Raw genomic sequence first — 22,467 nt, forward strand, 5'->3', positions numbered from 1 at the left:
TTTTGTTAGTGTGAACCATAAACCACAGTGGTACAGCATGTAGAGAACTTTGTCTATTCAAAAGCATTTCCCTTCCAGTCTGTTCATCCATTATACGACCTGTTACATAATGAAGTAGACAGTCAGGCACTCAGGGCAAGCAAGCAGTCCACTGCCTGTCTATTGTGACATCCCTTGTTCTCTTAGTCATTACCAAGGATCTTCCTTTAGTTGAGCTGAGCTTCTGTGTGACACTGAGTTCCTTGAAAAAGAACCTGTAACATAACTCTCCTGTATAAGGAATCATGGTTGACTTAAATTCAGGAAACAATTGATTCTATAAAATTTCTCTTAAGGGTGACTACAGTTTCTCTTGGGAAGAAAGGTAATAATTAAAAATCCAGGGAATACAACTTGAATACTAAGGGCCAGTTTGTCTACATTTTTGTCTGGTTCCTTTCCCACCTACTTCCTACTGTGTCTAGGGAGGGCATGATGACCATGGTTTGGACCTCAACTATACAAAAACTGACATTAAAAAATTATGTATGTAAATCTTGAAAATAAATATCAATGCAAAGAACATTTGGTAGGAAACTGTGGGAATATAAATAATTTTGATACCTAATGGTGTGATTCATCATTTTCTAAAAACAGGGTTTAGGTTTTCTAAAGCCGTTAAATATTTCCTTTAAAATAACCACAGCAGTCATTTCCTAACCTTCCTTTATGACATTTCTCTTAATAGTCAGTGGTAAAACAGGTTTTCATTTTTGTCTGCAATGATTTTAGACTTTCTCTAATTATTTTCTTTAGAAACAGATAACAATGAAACCCCTTTTCAAATAATTTCATTATAAATTTCAATTTCAAAGTTCTTATTTCTCCATTCTTTATATAACCTAATTCCCAGGTAGTTGGTTGCTTTTCCATTTCGCTACAGAAGTCCCGCCACTTTAGCTTCATGCACTTGACTCTATCTCCGTCTAACCAAGAATAGACTGTGCATATGCTCCAATCTCTTTCTTTAACAACTCACTACACGAGAGATTTTAGCACAAGATGTTTGTTTTAAATGAGAAGATGGAGGCTGGCAAGATGCTTCAGAGGGTGATACTTCCAAGCCTGATTATGTGAATTTGATTTCCAAGGCTCATATGAAGGAAGTTCACAAGTTGTTTTCTGACCTTTGCACATGCACCAGGGTATATACATTTATAAAAGTGCACTTGTCATATGCAGGCAGGCACACACGTGCATGCACACACATAGTCAACTTTTACAAAGTAAAATTGCAATTACTACATGCCAGTCTCTCATATATATATATATATATATATATATATATATATATATATATATGTAAAATTATATTCTGCTTGTGAACTCCATTTGTACTACATATACTCAATAGGAAAATAAAAGCATGGTGTTGGTTTTACTTTGAAAATTATTTTGATGGATGCTTTGTTTCATTTGTACCTTTGTTGGTAAAGAACACAGCATTTGCTAAGAAGGGGATATGGTCACTGGATAGGTGAAAGAACTTAGGAGTTCCTATAATAATTTTGCCAGCTAGGAGCTCAACAACCTTCAGCAAGATTGTTTCTTCGTTTATAGCATGGGATTGATCTAGATTGCTCCCCCCCCCATGGATTAGTTACACAGACCAAGGAAGGTTAGTTACTTAGTGAGAAGTTAAACACAGAGATTCTGTATTAGCACAGCTGTAATTGTTACCTATTGGTGGCTCAGCTGGGGTGCTTGCTGCACAAGCATTAAGACCCTAGTTCAGGTCTCTTGTACCATGTAAAACGCTGGCTATATCTGTAACTTCCAGCTCTGAGGAGGCAGAGGTGAGAGGATTCAAGAGGTGCCCTCGCCAATCCATCTTGTTTTATCCATTAGCAACAGGAACAGTCTCAAAAATAAGCAAAATCAAAGGAGGACAGTGTTCTAGGGAAGGATATCAAGGTTGACTCCTGCCCTCTGTGTGCCTGGGGTGCTTATGTACATGCACATACAAACAAAACCCCCTACACACACACACACACACACACACACACACACACACACACACACAGAGACAGAGAGACAGAGAGGCAGAGAGAGAGACAGAGAGAAAGAGAGAGAGATTCAGGGAGTAAAAATAATACTTCAACTGAAGACAAACTCAAAACTAAGTGAGGGTTAATGTTAAATGAATAACAGCAGCATGCATTGCTTCCTCAGTTAAGCAGCCCTCTTGCTTACCTTATCAAAGCACATGGCTGACCAGTAAAGCCGGTATCTCCACAGGAAAGTTCACATGACAGTGAGGGTGGCCCTAACCCTTACTCTCCTCTGAACCTTCTCCAGGACTGTAGTACTGAGGTCTACCTGCTTGACACCCCTAGAGCATTTGACTTGTAACAAGGCTGTCAGTCTCACATTTGCCTCATCACTTAGTAGAAGTGGATTATGAACTTCTTGAGGGGAGAAGCCACATCTAACCTTGATTTCCCTCGGCTCTTCTCAACATGATACTACCCATGATACTAACCATCCAATGTTGGTTAATAAATCTACTCTATCACAGATCTGGTCCTCTTTATTCAGCTGTGGTGGGGCAAAAAAAAAAAAAAAAAAAAAAAAAAAAAAAAAAGAGAGAGACACACACTACTCAGCTCTGCATAGGGTCTTCATGTTGATCCCTGTTTGTACCCAAAAGGGGAGGGGCAAGGAGATGATGTTGTATTTATAGCCCTGTTTACAACAATACAGCAAAGATGTTCAGCCACAGCTCTTTAAGAGCGAGAGAAAAAGGCCTGAGCCACAAAGTTTATAATCCTTTCTTTCTCCCCAATCCATTTATGGCTTTCAGATGGCAAGAAGTCTCTATTATGCTAACAGTCCTTATAAGGAATCTTAATGAAGAGTGCAGGGTTTATTTTGCTTAGCTTATAACCTTATGTGTGTATGTGTTCAAATGTGTATGGGCCCATATACTGGAGTGTGCATATGTGTATATGTATGTGGAAAGGCCTTAGGCTGACTTGGGACTCTTTCTCACTTCCTATCTTATTCATTGAGGCAGGGTCTCTCAATTAAACCCAGAGCTTACTGACATAAGTAGATTACCTTGTAACACAAGTTCTAATTGGTCTTAATAATAAAAACCCAGAGTCAGATATTTGGGGTGAAAGCTGAAGGATCAGAGAAGCAGAGAAGCCAGCCACTAGATTCTTACCACTGTGAAATCCTCAGACTGAAAAGAGGCTGAGCTTCTGTCTCCTCCCACCTATATTTCTCTTCTCTGCTCAGCTATCTCACTTCCTGTCTGTCTGTGCAGACCTCCAGACCTTTATGGTCAGCTAGTGGCTAGCTCTGCCCTCTGACCTTCAGGTAAGTTTTGTTGGTACAAACAAGATATTACCATACTACCTAACTAGTTTGTTTAGGGACTTTCCCTGTCTCCAACTTCATATTGCTGGAATTAGAGCAGGCTGCCATGTCCATTTGGTATTAACTACAGTTCTTGGGATCCAAACTGTGACCACATGTGTTTATCAAGTACTTTATCCACTGAGCCATCTCACCAGCCATTTTTAAAATAGCAAAACTATAGTCAGTCCCCTTGAACTTCTGTTAATAAAAGTCACCCATGCATCATAAGAGACTTACTATATTGGACTTTTTCTAGTTAGATAAAGCACTGAGTTCCTTTTAAAACATAGGACTCTTACCAGTAAGAAACTTAACACACACTCACAGCAGAATACCAAGTAAATATAATCGTAAAGTAGAGCAAGCTGTATTTGATCTTATTATATCTATGTCCTCAGAAAAGAGCATGGTTACTAAATTGCCCTTGATTTCTGGGGGAGCGCTCAACTCTGGGTGTAAAGTACAAGGCACATCTTTAGAGAGAATTCATAGTTCAAGAGAGAGGAAGAATTCTCTGGGAGATGGGTAGGCATGCAAGCTGAGCTGTCACAGTGACCCACCATTAGATCACATGTGAGTGCCCATGCCAGCCATAGCCCACTCAAGTCTGCCACTATTAGATGTCACAAATCTGCTTCATAGCACTCACCATCAAATCAGAAACTATTCATGCTAACAAGATAATGACTTTATAAAGCAGTGTAACACAGCAGTGCTTCTGATACATGCTCCCTATAAGACACTAGGCTGAGTGAGGAGAGGCATTACATTCCTATGCCCTTCTCAAGAGGTACAAGGAAAAAGGAGGTTCAGGAGCCTTATGCTTGACTCTCACAAGGTCATTCAGATAGCACTGTAGTTCTGAGAAGACTGGCTGTCATTTTACAAATGGGAACAATGACCTTCCTGTGTCTTCGTTATTACTTCATTGCTGTGAAGAGGTACCATGACCAAGACAACCTACAAAAGGAAACATTTATGTCAGGGACTTGCTTACAGTTTCAGAGGGTGAGTAGAGATCATCACGGTAGGAAGCATGGTAGGGGGCATGATATAAGCTCTGTATCAGTAGCTGAGAGCTTATATCGGATCCTCAAGCAAGTGACATAGAGAGGGAGAAATTAGGCCTGCTCGGGGTGAGTTTTTAAAACCTCAAAGCCTCACCCATACTAGCCACCTCCTTGAAGGAGGCCACACCTCCTAATCCTTCTGAAAGAGTCCACCAACTAGGAATCAAACATTCAAATTTATGAGCCTATATGGACCATTATCATTCAAACTACCACACCATCTAATATATCAACAGATCAAGCTGCTGGTCCATGGAATTCAAAGTCATGTCTTTTCTGAGTTGAGTTGCAACAGAGATCTAAGTTACCTAAAATATCTATTCCTTTACAGGAAAAACAGTTGTTAAATCTTTGATCCCTATACTAAGGCTTCAGCCTTGGGAAGATGGAGACAACAATGATGTGACAAGAAAACGTAGAGATGAATGAATTTGGAGGAAAAACTGTGTAGCTGCGTTCTGATGATGCCAAGTGAAAGTAAAAGTTGCCAATGAGCAGATCTGAGATACCCATGTGTGGGTAGAGAAATCAGAAGCAAAGCTTAAGACTGACTCAGTGATGGAAGGGAGCCTTAAGAAGGACAAGGCAGTCACTGCTAAAAACTCACGTTGGTGGACAAATTACATTCAAAGGAAAGGTACACAGGAATTCCATTTTAAACCTGAGTAGGGAGAGTTTCTAAATGAATGCCAGGTAGAACCCACAGACCACACATGCTGGGTATCCCTTTGCTTCTGAAGATGGTCTTGAAGCTCCATGGATCCCCCTGGCGTCTATGCAGCAGAAACTGGAACACTCAAAGACATACAATGCCAAAAAAGCCAAGACCTGAGCTGAGTATTTGGTAGGACAGACCAGTTATGGAAAATAAAAGGTGATGCAGAGTATGCCACAGAGGGCTCAGTGGTTTAGAGTACTTCCTGTGAAAGCAAGAGAACCTGAATTCAAATCCTTAGCACCCTAGGCAACATTACAGACGCTTGTAACCCCAGCATTAGGGAAACAGAGATAGTTAGGTTCTGAGCTGTTAATGACCAGCCAGGCTAGGGGAAAAAATTCTGGCTCAGTGGGAGACAATGTCCCAAAACTAAGGTGGAGAGTGTAAGAGGAAGACCACCCATGTCCTTCTTTGGCCTCTGCATGTGCAGTCCTTGACATACACAAAGATATAAACATGTTGTATATTCTGTGAGATCATGACTGTCTCTTGTAGTATTTAATCCCAAAGGCACATAGGCTTTAAAAATATATATTTCGTGTGGTGGCTCATGTGTTGGAACATTTGGTCCCCAGCTGGTGGTGCTATTTGAGAAGGTCATGGAATCTTTTAGAGGAGGACCCCTGCTGGAGGCAGGCTTTGAGGCCCTATAGTATGGTCCTAATGGAATATTTTTTTTAATTTTTAAATTTTTTATTTTTATTTTACATATCGACCTCAGACAGTGGAACCAGGATGTATTCCTGGTACACAAAAAGATGTTGTGGGCACAGCCCCCATGGAGGGATGCTCCCTTAACCTAGAGACAGGAGAGAAGTCCTAGTTCCTAATGGGATATTCTTTCTCTGTTTCCTGAGTGAGGATACAATGTGGTCCACCAGCTTCCTGTGCACGCTGCTATATTGTCATATCTTCCTTACCATGATAGACTCTTCCTTCTAGAATTAGAAGCCAAAGCAAACATGTATTATCTATCTATCCATCCATCTATCTATCTACCCACCTACCTACCCACCTACCTTCCTATCTATTAATTTATTTTACATCCTGACCACAGATTGCCCTCCCCGCTCTGCTCCCAATTCCTGCCTCTACCTGTGCCCACCCTCCCTGCAGCCTCAGTCCATTCCTCCCCATTCCTCCCATAAAAGGGGAAGGCCTCCCATAGATATCAACAAAACATGGCATATCAAGTTGTGATAAGACTAAGTACTTCCCCTTGTATTTAGGCTGGACAAGGCAATTCAATATGAAGAATAGATTTTCAAAAGCCAGAAAAAGGGGAACAGGGGCTGTCTCTAATATCTCTTTAAGGTCTTTTATCACAACATCTGGAAAGAAAATAATATGCTTTTTATTATTTATCATGATAGTAGCCAGAAGTTAGTACTGTTGTCGTCATCATTACTGCCAAGAAACAGTAGAAGTGAGTAGAAGAATGATAGTTCCGGAATATGTGACTGTACCTACCCAGTGTGACACAGGTCCAGAGGTATCTGTGTACTTATTTCTGACAAAGAGACAAGGCAATTTAAGCTAACAAGTCTTTGAACAATAAACAAATCCACACTGACAAAAATGTGCAAATACTTAGCAAACATATTTAGCCTGCTTTGTAGCTCTTAGAAATTAGACATTTAGATAAAAATTAAAGTTTCAGCTGGTGGGTTAAAAAACAAGCTTTAAAAAAAATCAGAACAAAACAATAATGAGAAAAATTAGTGCAGAAGAATGCTCTTCATCACACATCTGACACCTGGGAACCACAAGGTGATAATCAAGGACAGACGGAGAAGATTTCTAGACCTGAAATGACTGGCCCTTCTCAATGCATGGATGAAAAGCCAAGCACAATAAACAAAAAGATTCACACTAAGGCACACTGAGCCAAGCTGTCAAAACACCAGTGGAATTACATTCTTAGAGCACAGGAGAGCTGAATGTGCCCACATCATACTTGGCAGTAGAAGACCACTGTGCTCCGACAGCTTTAGAAGGTAACCACAAACCAGTACCTTCACCAACCCGAAGGGGAATGGCTTTCATTATTGAATATTATATTCAGACAAACTAGTAATTAAATGCGAAAGTACAACATTTCTAGCTGGCAAGAGCTTCAAGAAATTAATCATTTTCTAGAAAATGCTATGTCTTCTTGCTGCCCTTAGTTTTCCCAGCTTTTATAAACTTTGCACCCCCAGGCCCTATCCATTGCTTTCTTTTTTAGGCACGAAGTTTCACTTTTCTGTCCTGGAAGGTCTAGTTTTAAGTTTCTACCTCCTCCAATAAGGATTTTCTGGGTGCAGTGCTTCCCTATGTTGCTCACAAACCCTTCTACCCTACCAGGAACTTCTGTTCTACAAAAGCAGCTTCACTAGGCAAAAGGCCCACCTACCCCTCTGTTCTCTGGCTTTCCAGTTATTCCTGTATATCAACTATACCAGGTACAGCCCTTTTAATATAGTAGACACACACTGAAAAGAGCAGTCAAAACTGAATGTCAGCCTCCTCTACTGAGACTATCACATTTAGACTATTATATCTGTGTATCTGTGTATTGCAATCCCTAACACATTCAGATTTCCCACCATAGTCTCTACCTTCAGGGCAGATGGCATCATTTTGACAGGCATGGAGGGTAAAAAAAAAAAAAAAAAAAAAAAAAAGAACATAATTCTTTCAATAAAAAAGTAATTGCCTGATTCAATAATTTCAGTTCTAGATATATATAAAAACTAGTTATATATCCTAGTTTGCTTTTTGTTGCTGGGATCAAAAACCATGGGGCAAAAAATGAACAACAACTTCAAGAGGAAAGGGTTTGTTGGTTTATAGGTTAAACTGAAGGCTGAAATTCAGGGCAGTACCTTGAAGCAGAAACCACAACAAAATGCTAATTACTGGTTTGTTCCCAGGCTTTCATTCAGCAACCTTTCCTAGATAGCACTACCTGCCTAGGGATATTACTAATCCACAATAAGCTTGGCCTTCCTGTATTAATTAGCCATCAGAAAATTCCCTATAGGCATCCACAGGTCAATCTGATAGAGGCAATTCCTGAATTAAGGTTTCTTCTTCCTGGATATATCAGTTGACAACAAGACCAACAAAGACAACACTTGATGAATTAAAAATATTTCTTGTATACAAATGTTTATAACAGGATCATTTGCAATGCTGAAAAATACCAACAATCCAAATGCCTCTTAATTGATAAATTTGTCAAATATGAAATGTACACATAATGATATATTCTTTGTCAACAAAAACAAAGGGATGATAGATGTCATTGCATAATCAATAAAAACATTAGCTAAAAGAATGCAGGCAGTCACAAATGACCAGCTACAACCTGATTCCATGGGAATACACTCAACATCCAGAAGAGATACCCATAGAGAAAGTTGATTGATGGCTTTCTTGGGCAGTGGATGAGGAATAACTTAATGGGCTCAGGAGTTCTTATAAACAAAATAAGATGTCCTAAACTTGGTTGTAGTACAATTCTAAATAGGTTTTTACCTATCTTATTTTTGGAGACAGGCTCTCCAAAATTTTGTATGAGCAGAGTTTGAACTCATGATCCCAAGTGCTAGAATTACAGGCATGAACAACCATTTCTGTCTATCAATAAACATTTATTCACTTGTCTCTTAATTTGTTTGTTAAATGCAGAATGTAAATTTATTTCTTACAGTTCTTTAGACTGGAAAGTGAGAAATCAGGGTGCTTGTCAGTACAGGATTATGACGTTCAGTGTTGTCAGCTTGACAAAAACTAGAATGACTGGAGATGGGCTTCTGAGTGTGTCTGTGTGGTTTGTATGGGTTGCAATAATTATAATGAGTAGCCCCACCCACTGTGGTGTCACCATTCCCTGGTTGGGATCCTGGACTACCTAAAATGGAGAAAGAGAGCTGAACATTAGCATAGCATCCATCACTCTTTGTTCCTGATGTGATCAGATGCTCCATGCTGCTGAAGCTCCTTGGCTTCCCCACTTTGATGGTGTGTGTACCATTGGTGTGTACCATTCCAAGCCAGAATGAACCCTTTCTCCCTTAAGTTGTTTCTGTCAGGATATGTTATGACAGCCACAGGAATAGTAACTGAGATGAGGGCCTTCTCTCTCTTATAACCCATAGAGAGGAACAAAGAGAAGGCAGAAAGAAAAGAGGCAAAACTCTTTGATAAGAAATTCACCCCTGAAATAGGACACATAATCGTATAGAAGCAGCATTAACACATTCACAAGGATGGAGACTTGATGACTTAAACACTTTACCTTAGCCCCTGCCTTCCAACACTTGCAAGTGGACTTTGGGAACAAATTTGAAGCATCGCACAAAGAAAAGTCCCAGTGCTAGCCACCAATAAACAGAACCAGAGGTCACTGCAGCACCTATCTAAAAGATCAGCATCGTCACAGTTTCACAGGTTCCACATCCTTTCTCCGGTCCATCCAATAAACATTTATTTGGAGTCTAGTATGTGCCAAGCTAACTTTAAATGAGGTCTCAATATGTCTTATAAAGAAGACATTGGTGAGAACTTATTAAATTCAAATTACTTGTCTTTAAAGCAATCTCAAAGCATATGAACTTATTCAAGGCAGCGTATGCAAGGGATACCAGAACTGAACGAGTTAAAATACATGTGGGACCCAAAAACATCAAGGTAATAAAGAAGGCCACCCATAGATACTAATACCTTAAAAACTGATCTGACCTCTGCCCACATAGTGCATACTATTTCAGAGAGGGCATAACAAAGTGGTAGGGAGAATTCTGGGTTTTAGTGGCTGCAAGGCTGCCTAGTTACATAACTTTTTGTAGGACACTTAATTTCAGAAGGCAGTGTTTCTAGTTTCACTATTTGCCAGTTACCTTATTTCACATAGGTATGCTTAAGGCAATTAATAGATAATGTAGTTCATCTTGTGACAGGGCCTCAAAAATCACCTTGTAGCTGAGGATAACCTTGAACTTCTATTCCTCCTGCCTCTACTTTCTGGTTTATTTGATGTTGGGAATTGAACCCAGAGCCTTCTGTATGCTAAGCAAGCACTCTGCTACCAGAGCCACACCCCTAGCCCTATTGTACTCATTTTTAAATGCTAAGTCCTCATTTCAAAATGGTCCCACAAGGTAGACTACCCAAAGGAGAATATGCCAAAACAACCTAAAAAGGAGGTAGATAAAGCTCTAACGTCCCCCTTTGCATCCCATCTTTAAGGTGACTAGAATTAAGACAAAACTCACCAAGCCATGATCTGAAACAAAAGCTTAAATCCTAGTCCTTCAATCTTTAATCAGAACAAATTCAAATTTTCACCCCAAATTTAGTCACTGGAGCAAATCAAAGCTTTAAGGTATTGACCTACTTTGACAGACATGTGGATATAAGTGAACTATTTTGATTAAACATAGAGATTTTTTTTCACTACTTTGCCTTTGCTTTGTCTTCCTTGTTCTTTCATATTTCACGTTTTCATGTAGAGAAGTAGTTCTCAACCTGTGGGTTGTGACCCTTTTGGGGGTGTAGTGACCAGATCACTCACCTGAATATCAGATATTTACATTATGAGTCCTAACAGTAGCAAAATTATAGTTATGAAGTAGCAATGAAAATAAGTTTATGGTTGGTGATCATCACATGCCAAGGAACTATATTAAGGAGTTTGCAGTATTAGGAAGGTTGAGAACCACTGCTCTAGCATCTTTTTGGTCAGTGAGTATGACAAGGAACATGAACATGGTTTGACTTAGAAACTACACTTTAATGCATGCTAGGGTAAAAAAACTTAGACCTTTCTGTAGCTGTGCTAGTGAGTCCCTGACTTAACACAACATAGCCATGGACAGAAATACAGCAGTCAGATAATTAAAGATTTTCATGACCAGATCTATAATGCATTGGGTTGTAGAAAAATAGGGATGACCCTGGAAAATGGTTTAAATGTGTGAGCATAAATTAGATAATAGAACAACCTTTATTTTGAAATCAGTTCAGGTGCAAAAGATGGGATATCAAATTAGGTTCTGAATTACAAAACATATCTATGACAGTGTATTTTGTGTCAGATTAACTTTATCAAACATTCATTATTTGTAGTTATTTGACTTCAGATCTATAGTGTTTTCTGATGGCTAATTTGGGTGGAACAGGTAAGTTGATGGCAACTGGGACACACTTTGCTTTTCAGTTTCCACTGCCAGAAAGCCCTCTGCTGCTGCTGCTCTTAAGATGTGTTTAGCAATTAAAGCTGGGAGACCTGACCACAATTTTCCTGCCAGCTGTTAATGCAGAAACACTGCCTTTTAGAAGTCAAGGTAGCTTGGAAACCACTACAGCAGCTGTGCTAGAGGCCATGAATATCATACAAGGTCTGTCCATGCATTCAAGCCATGTCACCATTCCCATAGCAACACACATAGATTTTACTCCTCCTAGAGACAAGGCAGCTAGCAGAAACATGGTGATAATGCCCTGATTTTCCTAGCAAGATCAATGTCATACTTAATAATAACTTTTTTCCAAAAGGCAACCAATAACTATATTGGAATATGTTCACTCAAAAGTTACCAACCAAGTACACCTTCAACTTGAAAAACAATCTCTGGTTTCAAATTATCTATTATTCAAATGACTGCAGGGTAAAATAAAATTCCAATCACAACAATAATGAATGACTTCTGTCATTATTTCAAAGCCTGAGTGAAATCCAGCCTGAGATAATTCCTTAGAGGCCTCAGAACTGATTTGCAGTTTCTCTTCCATGAACACACTTCTCATCATGCAACAACAAGGCAAACTTTCTAGGGGAAGGCTTAGTTTAATCAAGGCATCCTTTGTTGCTTTATTTTTCAAAAGCAGCATAAATAAACACATAAGGAGATAGCATTATAAAACACCTATGAAGTAAACTTTAGGAGAATGGTTGTTGTAGACTAGAGAAATAAACATTAGCATCAAGACTGTTTTGTAAACAGAGATGGGTCACTGGCGAGATCAAGCAAAATATTTTGGTATTACATTCAGTTTTTCCTCTTTGTGTACTTGGAGATGCTTTCATTTGTGTTTAAATTAACCTCCCACCACGGAAACAAGCTGCGTAGACCATAAAAATTTAAGATTATTATTAATATCACATTTCCCCTTAATTATGCCTGTGTTAAACCAGCTGGTAGAAAACTCAGTGGGCCAGGCATGAGCTTAGGGGGATACATCAACAAGCAGGCCCTAAGGGGCATAGTGCCATTCCACTCAAAAAGATGTGGTTTTACCTTTGCTTTTTCCAACTGTGCCTGGGCCTGCCGCTCAGCTTCTCTACGTACTGCCTCCCGGTCCTCTTCCAAAGACACATCTGAATCGGATGGGCGGCTGGTGTAGGAGTCTGCCGAACCCTGAAGAGGAGAATGTATATTTTTAAAACAGATCCAGTGTGTGATGGGTGCACTGGAAGAGCCTCACTGGTGTGGTGGTTCGCTTCCTGGAATATGCTGTAAATTCCTGAAAAGAGATGCAGATAATGCATTTCTTTGCATTCCACCTAGAAAACCATACTCCTCAGTATGAAGGTAGTTGTGTGTACCAAGATACCATTCCTTCCTCAGGCTTATTTACCAGAAACTATCCCTTCTGCAAGCCTCTACCCATTCCTTTATTATTAAACCAACTCTATGGTGCAGTGCAGGGCTGAAGGGCACTGATGTGTTTCAAGGATAACTCCAAGAACTGCCTGAGGGCTGAAGCAGTATTTACCTGGAGAGACAGACTCAATGCATCAAAGGGAATCTAATGGGTTACACACTTGAACCTTCCTTAATCTCACTGCTATGATACAACTCCCATTATCATTTTGACGATGCTTTCTCCATTGTGCTTCACCTGCTACCTTCCCAAACTAGATGGTAAGACACTCCAGCCTGCCTCCCTCCCACTTTCAGAAACGTATTTAAAGATACCTGTATGCAGATATTTAGTGAGAGTTGGCTGCAGTAAACACCTGCTTGAGAGATTGCTTCTGGTAATAAATCACAACGCAGGAAAGGGAGCTAAGAAAAATGACAGGAATCTCCCTAGCTCCCTCTCATGCAATCATGAGCGTATTAACTAAATCAAACCACCCTCTCCGCAGGCACTTGCAGCAACAACAGAAAAGCAAAGAAAACAGTGTCTTCCCCCCGAACAAAAATCCCTCTCGCTTACACAGATGTCCGAATTCTTCAGCCTTCCTCCCTTGGCTCTTTTCAGAAGCCTGATCCAGGTGGCCTTCATGAGCCGGATAGCGCCTTTATCGTCTGCAGCTGCAGCCCGGGGCACAGATCCTCAGAGTGCACCGAGCCCTGGAGAATCCCAGCACCTTTCCTATCCATGCTCTGGGAAGCCCCTCTTCTCAGTCCCCTTCTCCCCCTGGGGCTCTCAGTCCCAGCCCCAGTAGTCTCCTGTCTGAGGAGAATCTTATTTTTCCATCTCAAGAGGGAAAGTGAGTGCGAGCCCGCGAGCGCAGGCACACACACACACACACACACACACACACACACACACACACACACACACACACACGAGAGAGAGAGAGAGAGAGAGAGAGAGAGAGAGAGAGAGAGAGAGAGAGAGATGAGAGAGGTCTAATGATTTCTATTGCTTTCAAAATAAAGACAGGTCCGCAGAGACTGGCTGCAACTTGTTTAAACTTAATGCATTAGATTACTCTAAATATTCTCTTCCCTGCATTGGCTTGTTAAAGCAATTAGTTTCAAGAGGGCATGGGGTGGGGGAGTAATAAAGAGGCAAACAAAACCCCCAAACTCTGCCCTGATATTTCCAACTGTAAAGTTCAAGCCTCATCTTTAGAGCTCTAGAGGGGGGTTATCGGGGAGGGATGATGCCCTCCTTGCACTAGGCATACTCCACATGAAGCCTCTTTGCAGATGCTGGCATCACACTTTTGGTTTATGTTAAACTGCCATTTTCCATCTGAAGTGTAAACAGCTGGGAGGGTCTCTCAGCTACAGTAACAGGCAGTTGGTGTGTTTGTCAGCTTTCTGTTGCAGATTAAGCCACATCTCAAAGACAAGACTTACTCTCTTTCATGGAATAATCATTTCCCATTCCCTGCCAGAGACAGGATATGCCATACCATAAATAATAATTCATATAATCATAATAAAAATCACATACAATATCACACAGCCAAAACCAAATAGTGCCTATCCATCCTATCTGAAACTAATCTTTATAAACAAGATGCAGCACAGAGGTATGATCATTTAATTAGAACACAAAGTAATCACAGCTTTGTAGAGCAGTGGATTTAATGGAGCTCAAAATGACTCTGGCCTGCTTTTCCCAGTGAGAAACCCATCACCCAAACGAGTGTGCGAATTGTGACAGTGATTGATGCAAAAACTTTCCAAAGCTTTTGTTGAGTGATTAGCTGTTGTTAACATTCACAGAAACACACTGAATCCAAATTCTTCTTGTACATAATGGAACTGGGGACTGGGGCTTGGGAAGGAAAAAGGAGAGTTATCAATGTCCTGGTGAGTGGGGTTACATTTTTAGTGTGTCCTTATGAAGAAATGCATACTGCCAAGTTTTACAGTACTTGAAAACAAACTGTATCTATTGGAGTACAGCAGGAGATTGCTTTGTAAAGTCCAATCTATGTAAAAGCAATGTGTTATTAACAAAATCTTAACTGGGCAAAGTGACACAACACTAATGTCATCCATCTCTCAAGAGACAGAGGCAAGAGGTTCATGAATTTCACCAGACCGAGTCACATGAGGTGCTGACTCAAAATAAATAAACAAATAAAATTAATTAAAAATAATAAGGACCTCTTTATCTCTCTTCCTTTTCCTTTGGGCACTAAGCTAACACTAATTTACAGGAGCCAAAGGCTAGGAAATGCATATAGCAGGGACTACATAATAACAGAAACTGATTGCATCTGAACTCAATATTGTGACAAATTAATGGCTTATTTATATTGTTATGAAGTTAATGTAAAATGTCAGGGCCTTAAAAAATTCCTTGCAATTTTTCTGTTCAAGCAAAATATAAAAGGCACAAATTAATCCTTCAACACAGGAGGGTTTCTAGTCTTCCAAAGCTTCTCACAGCTGTAGCATCCAACTGGGAAATAATCAAGAAGCACAATTAGACTCCACAGGGAGCCCTTGGTCTCCATTGTCAAAAGTTTGGGCATCTAAAATCAAATAGTAAAGGTTCAGTTCACACCACAGTGCAGATAGAAAGTCTATGTTATTGGTGCAATAGTCATGTCTATCCAGAATGCCAGTCTCATGGAACTCTGCTCTATCTTCCAACCCTGACATCCTTTCTGTTTGCTTTTCTCCAGTGTTCCCTGAGCCTTAGAAATGGTCACATAGAAATGGTGATAAGACTTCCTTTCAGATCCAGGACTCCAAAGTCATGCATCCTCTGTATTTTCATCTGTTTTGAGTCTGCATTAATCACAACTGACTGCAAATGAACTGTGCAGCTATGGGTACCTGTACAAGAGCAGCAGCACAAAACTAGACCCATCACCATTTCATCATGCATGCTGGATGGCTTCATGAGGTTCCACACCTCACTGAGAGATTATGAGAAAGTAATGATCACTGGAGGAGAGGGGTGTCATTTCCTTCAGTGGTCAGAACATATGTTGTCCATGTTCCAGTAAATAACACCTCCGGACTCACGCTCAAGAGAGCATCTATAATTAAACTCAGTGACACACAGACACAGGTACACACACACACACTTGTGCATGCACACATACACACAGGTAGGGGCTTATGAAAGTAGGAGGGAGCTGTGTAGGAAGAAATGTATCAATGGGAAAGGGGGTGTGAATGAGAGGGGCTCACAAAAGTTCATTATACACACATGAAACTATTCATGCATCCACAATAAAAAGCTAGTATATTTATCACTATAATAAGAACTCATTAATAATTTTTTTTTAATTAAAGGGATAGTCTGATGGCTCAGTGGTTAATAGCACTAACTTTACTTCCAGAGAAACCTAGTTCAATTCTTAGTCCCCACATGGACTGTTCATGACCATCTGTAACTCCAGTCCCAGGGGATGTACTGCCACATTTTGGCATCCTTGGGCACCAGGCATGCATATGCTCCACAGAAATACATGCAAACAAAACACCTATAAATGTTAAATATAAATAATTCAAAAAAATTAAAAGATAAATTTTCTGTCATTAAGATCCTCTTGTCATCAGGGAAAATTTACAGCACATGTTGTCTTGGCTACCTAATTCTCTTTGAAACAAAGTAGAATCCTTTGCCAGTAACCAGCTTTAATTTTTACACAAAATAATCATTTTGATGGTGTTTCCAGGCTTAAAGAGTTCAGCAGTTTTTCAACATCACTTCACTGATGTTTGCCAATGATCTTTTGAATATTTGCAGCAATTTATTAACCACTGACTACTTTCTAAAAGGAGAACATGAATTCCTCTTTATAGGAGCTCCTTTTATGTCTAAGACTGTATGCTCACAAAACAGTTGTTATAGGAAACATGTACCTATTGTGGAAAGAAAAATGAGGCCATGTTTTTAAATCCTCCGATCCCAAGTCACTGTTAAATAGTACAATGTTAAGTGTCCAGAGTTGCTGCATTTTTGAAAGTCACAGTTTTAACGGAAGCATTGCACCTAAACTCCTTCCTTTTGGGATTAGGGAATTACGTAGAGAAAGGTGATCTATCCAATTAAGCTTTTGCCTTTGTTACCATATGGGCTTTCTGGGTCATTGTGCCTGGAGTAGTCTTGAGTTGAGAACATCTGGCGTTCATTTCCATAACTATTGGACAGGTTCATTATAAAATGTGTCCTTGATGAGCTGATTGCTTTTAGCATTTGTCCTTGCAGATACACCACACTTTCAGCTATGCATATTTCTCTTCTGCCTTCTCACATTCACATTGCAGATTGTAAAGTGATAAGATGCAAACTGAGCTTAATGTCTACCAACAGGTCATCCCAGGAGCATCTCTATCTATCTTCAGAAGTCTCACTGCACAACTGTGTTTCTTGCTTATGGGAAAACTGGCTAACTCAGATTGATTTATGGTTTTATTTGCTCTTCAATTTCTCTTTCTGCTTTTATGTCAAATATGCACACAGCATAACACTATACTTTTTCTTCAATGTTTTTCTTATGTCTAAACCTTGTTTTCTTGAATCTGTACTCACAATCTTACATATCCCCTACATCAGCCTTCCTGAGCATTCTTGCATTTTCTTCTTTAATGTCAAAGGGTAAAGCTCTAAGCCTACTTGAGACTAGCATCCTAAATCCCAAGTGGTACCATCTACCCCTGTAGGTATCTTCCTATGAAATCTAAAGCAATGCTTTAGAGCAAAATGAACTTCTCAGTTTTCTAGAGTCACCTGGCTTCTCCATGTGGAGATCAAAAACCCCTTCTCCTTATGCACAAACTACTCCAACTCAATAGCAAATTTGACTCCAACTGTTTCCCTGCTTGGGCCAATCATGACAGTTGTACCATCTCATTCCCTCACTGGTCAGGAGGGAAATAGACAAGAACCAGTGGGGAAGGTGTTCAGCTGATACCATCTGCAGCTGGGGAAGGGAATTCTTTAACTTCTGATACTGTCATTGCCGCTACCCCTTTCTATAATTTAGAATTTTTTTTTTTTTTTTTTTTTTTTTTTTTTTTGCTTCAATAACTGGTACAGGTTTTTGTTTTTTTTAAAGTAATGTTATTGGCAGCTCCCTGATTCATTCAGCCCTAAACTATCATGTATTAACAATGACAAATCTTGATTCTAAAAATTCAGAATGATAGTAAGGTAGTCATAATAATGACAGTAAGATGAAGCATATTTTTTAACTAGCAATTCTTTAATTGCAAATGTCGCACAATTACTACTCAAATTCATATACGCATCTTAAATAGGAGTGGTTATTATTTGGCTCAGTGTCAAAACAGTAACAGACATGGCAGAGAGAGACTCTTGCAAGGCCAACCCTGTGTGATCATTTTATGGTTATACAAAAAGCCAATATATTAGTTGCAATTTTATTAAGAGAATGTGAAAATTTATAAACATTGTGGCACTATAGTACATACTGATGAAGACTTCAAATTTTCAAGGTAAAGATCCCACAAAACTGCAAAGCATGGACATTTACTGAACACATATTACTTAAACTGTTGTGGTACCAACCAAATATGAGAGATAGCTGTGGAAGACTCAAGTGTCCTGCTGTCATCAAACTTGACAGAATTGTGAGGGAATATTTTTTTTTCTTTTTGAATGTTAATAGAAAAAATAACTGCCACGAGAGAACATTAAACAGGCTAAGATGAGTTGCTGGAGAGATGATGCTGTGTGGTTGAGAGCACGGGCTGCTCTTCCAAAGGATCTGAGTTCAATTCCCAGCAACCACATGTTGGTTCACATTTTTTTTTTTTTTTTTTTTTTTTTTTTTGTAGTGGAATCTGATGCCCTCTTCTGGCATAAAGTCGTATTTGGAGATAAAGTACTCATATACATAAAACAAATCTTTTTTGAAAAGGCTAAGATGATAGAATTATGGTGGGGGGTATGGTGTATAGGTAGGGTGATGACAAGCTTAGATAACACTAAGCCAAAATTCAAGTGATCAAAGAAACTAATTCAAACTGGGATGTGTTGAGGAAAAAAAGACAAAAGAAACAGCATATGCTGAGACTCTAAGGACTTGGAGTATTCTCTGCCATTTCAGTTTGCTTTCAGTTGTGTTAAAACACTGACCAGAAACAAGTTGGGAAAGGAAAGGGTTTGTCTACACTCACACGTCTCTATCACAGCCCATCACTGAAGGAGGTCAGGGCAGGGAACATGACCTCTGAAGTAGAAACCACAGAGGAAGTTTGCTTACTGACTTGCTCCCCAGTCTCACATTCAGGTAACTTACTCTTTTTATTAGCCCTGGACCACCTGTGCAGGGAAGGGTTTGTCTACAGTCACCCATGTAGGGAAGGGACTGTCCACAGTCACCTATGTAGGAAAAGTACTGTCTATAGTAGTCTGGGCCCTTGAACATTAATTGGGAATCAAGAAATACCTCACAGACATTCTCAAGCCAATCTTATGAAGGTAATTCCTCACTCAAGGTCTTCTCTTTCCAAGTGTGTCAAGTTCACAACCAAGTGCAAAGAAGTTTGTGTAGCTGACATGCTATATTTTCAGGAAGATTCATTAATATTCTCTTCCTCTGGCTCATGTAGATTCATACTAAAAAATACATGGGATATGCTGACCTTCCAGGATACATGTTCTCATCCTGTTGAACTTACCCACTTAATTAGAGGAGTGCCACTTATGTTGCTATCAGTATGATTCCCATTATTAGAAACATCATTCTTCTAAGACTTCGGTAGAATTTTTAGGTTTCTTCCTTTTAAATCCTTCATTGACTCTTAAAAGCTAAGATGTGTGCACTTTGAACGTTTGTTCTGGGTTATGTTAATAGGACAGTCCAGCCATGAATGTTAGGCTTGATATGTGATTGACAGAGAGATTGTTAATTTATGAATGTTTATAATAGCACCAGACATTGTACTAACAAGTCTCGCCCAATTTAATCTCTAATCATCTTTATTTTTACTGAGAAGAAACCTGAGACACCGTGAAGTTAAATGACCTAATCAAAGTTACATAGCTCACAATTGAGTTGGAAAGGAACTTTTAGTAAAATGAGTCCAAGCCCCATGATGGGCCAGTTTACAAAAAGTAAGGCAAGATGAACCTCTGTATTCACCTGATGTTTCTACTGTTGGAAAGCAGGCTTTTCTGTTTGCCCATCAAATGTGCTGTAATTTCTAACAGCCATGAAGCACCATAGTGACTTCTAAATTAGTAATTTCATCTTTGTTAAGTTTGGTACATGTGTGAGTTTGAACCCCACTTACCATACTCATTGTTTTTCAAATTTCACCTTGCCAAAAGGCATGATGAACATACAATGAGGATCCAATAAAACAGATAATTTCACATTTATTCAGGCAATGCTATTTTGCAGATTTGGCTGTGATTCTGAAATTTTCCTCAGAGTATTTCATAATTATGACACATTGTTTAATCACTTACCTATGATAAAAAATAGATAGTAGAATGGGAAAACAATGAAAGTCAAGAAACCCAGTATTAGAATGTTTCTCTCGTCTCTGGAAATGAATGTAACTTTGGCAAGCTGGCCCTCAGAAGGCTTAGTAGCAACCAGCCTGTATTGAATGGGCATGAATTCAAGATCATCAGAGTAATATCTCTGTTCAGCAGGAAACACTGCACCTCTTAGCACTGAAGCTGAAGGTATTATAAATTTTAACGGCAGGCTTCAAGCTCAGAGACTTGAGATCTGGTGTGTCTGTGAAGGTATTTCATAGACAATTCATTTAGGGGTAAGATGGACCCTGACCTATGGGTAGCAAATCTAATGGACTGGGCTTTTGATGGAATGATGGAGGAAAACGGAGAAAGTAAGCTAAGTACCAGTATGCCTCTTGTCTCTGCTGTTTAGTTCAACAAAGCACTGCAAACTCCCACCTTCATGGGTGGAGTTCCAAGACACCATCCCATCCAAGCCAGGATGGAGTCAAAATAAAATCCTTCCCCTATAAGTTGTTTACTCTCAGGTCCTTGTTCACAGCAAAGAAAAAGTAACTAAGGCATGGACACTATTATTACTACTGTTCACACACACGTAATATCGTTTCTGTTTTCCTTTGACTATATTCAATCTGCCAGCTTCTGTTTATTTTATTCTTCTTTGCAGAAAAAACAAATTATTTCAGAAAATGCTAAGCACATGGAATCCAATCCTGCTTGTGCCCCCACTCCACTAAATACTCTGGATTTTTTACCCATTGGCTGTAACTTCTAAGTCTTGCTTTCTAGTATCTCTTCTTCCATCCTGTCTTTACATGCTCACTCTTGCTAGGACTTGTCTCCTCATAGAAACACATCATTCAGTCCCAACTTTTCAGGAATCTTCTGAGAAGGTTCTTCTACATAGAAACATCATTGCCACCTTTTAATTTCTGCTCAAAAATTTTAATTCTGTTTTCTGCAAACATTATTTAGAAAACGGTAACCTGTCCCTGCCTATCAATGATTCCAATCTTACTTCTGACATTTGAGTAAATAAAACAGAAGAAAAACAAAAACCTTCTAGAGTTACACACCAAAGAGTAAATATAGTAAGTAAATCATGGGTAAGAAGGTAAAAACATTGTTTCTATAAGTAAAACAAGATAAATGAGATTCCAACCCCAAAACTGCCAACGACTCAGAGCACACCCAAAGTACATGCTAGGCAAATGTTCTACTACTGAGTTACATCGCAACCCTTTTAAGTAATATTTTACTTGCCACTGGGTCTCTCTAAGTTACCCAGGCAACCCTTGAACTCACTCTGAATTCCAAGCCACTCTTGAACTCAGTCTATAGTACCACCTGGCTTTAAACTTGAGGATCCTCATACCTTAGCCTTCCAAGTAGCTGAGGTTACCAGCTTGCACTGCCATGCCAATTCTGAACATAGATTTGATGATATGCACATATACATACATATATAAATACATACATATATACATACATTTCTCTAAATGGTTGGTTTAATCTTATTACATGCAATAAAAAACCAAATGAGCAAGTCTCCTCAAAGATGTTTTGTTCACTTTGAGAACAGAGTAACAAAGCAAAGGTTGACGTAGAAGTGAAGTCAGAATTGAAAGCAAGGACATACACATAAAATGTTAATATACGAAAATATATTTCCCATTAACATATATAAACTAATCGTTTATGTTTCCATTGCAAGCACTAGGCTTTTCTAACGTGAGCCATTAGGTGATTTGCTGGTACGGAGTGAGGTATTGAAGCAAGCAGAATGACTCAGTAATTCCTTAGTATATTATTAGTACACTGCTCTAAAATTCTGACCTTCTGGAAAGACATGATTTTGATTCTGAGAGATGTTAATATTAAAAAGAGGTTAGTCGATTAGGGAATTGGTTAGAAAAACACCACTAGTGTGATGCATTCAGTAATAAAATGCCACGGAGCACCCTAGTGACCTACTGAAGTTAATTCATCCTTTAAGCAGCTTAGCTACCTTTGGGAACTGATGTAAGGAAAGACAATCTGGGTCACATGAAGCTGGGTATACTAAAAGGCTGCAAATTCAAGATTAGTCAGCTAGAACTGTACTGTGGCTATGTAATA

The 22,467-nt window shown here is 39.4% G+C and overlaps 1 protein-coding gene across 12 annotated transcripts in view; it reads right to left on the reverse strand.

The window, feature by feature from the left end:
• Cacnb2 (calcium voltage-gated channel auxiliary subunit beta 2) overlaps positions 1 to 22,467 on the reverse strand; it is a 323,724-nt gene that overhangs the window by 75,354 nt on the left and 225,903 nt on the right. For 9 of the 12 annotated variants that reach the window (XM_051205596.1, XM_051205591.1, XM_051205595.1 and 6 more), the window contains one exon: positions 12,480 to 12,599. In XM_051205596.1, coding sequence (XP_051061553.1) covers positions 12,480 to 12,599 — 120 coding nt within the window. Of the gene's footprint in view, positions 1 to 12,479; positions 12,600 to 13,404; positions 13,677 to 22,467 lie in introns of those variants that run through there. The other 3 variants (XM_051205602.1, XM_051205598.1, XM_051205597.1) reach the window with 1 other exon arrangement.

Source organism: Phodopus roborovskii, unplaced genomic scaffold (assembly GCF_943737965.1).
Source record: "Phodopus roborovskii unplaced genomic scaffold, PHOROB, whole genome shotgun sequence".
NCBI classification, from domain to species: Eukaryota; Metazoa; Chordata; class Mammalia; order Rodentia; family Cricetidae; genus Phodopus; species Phodopus roborovskii.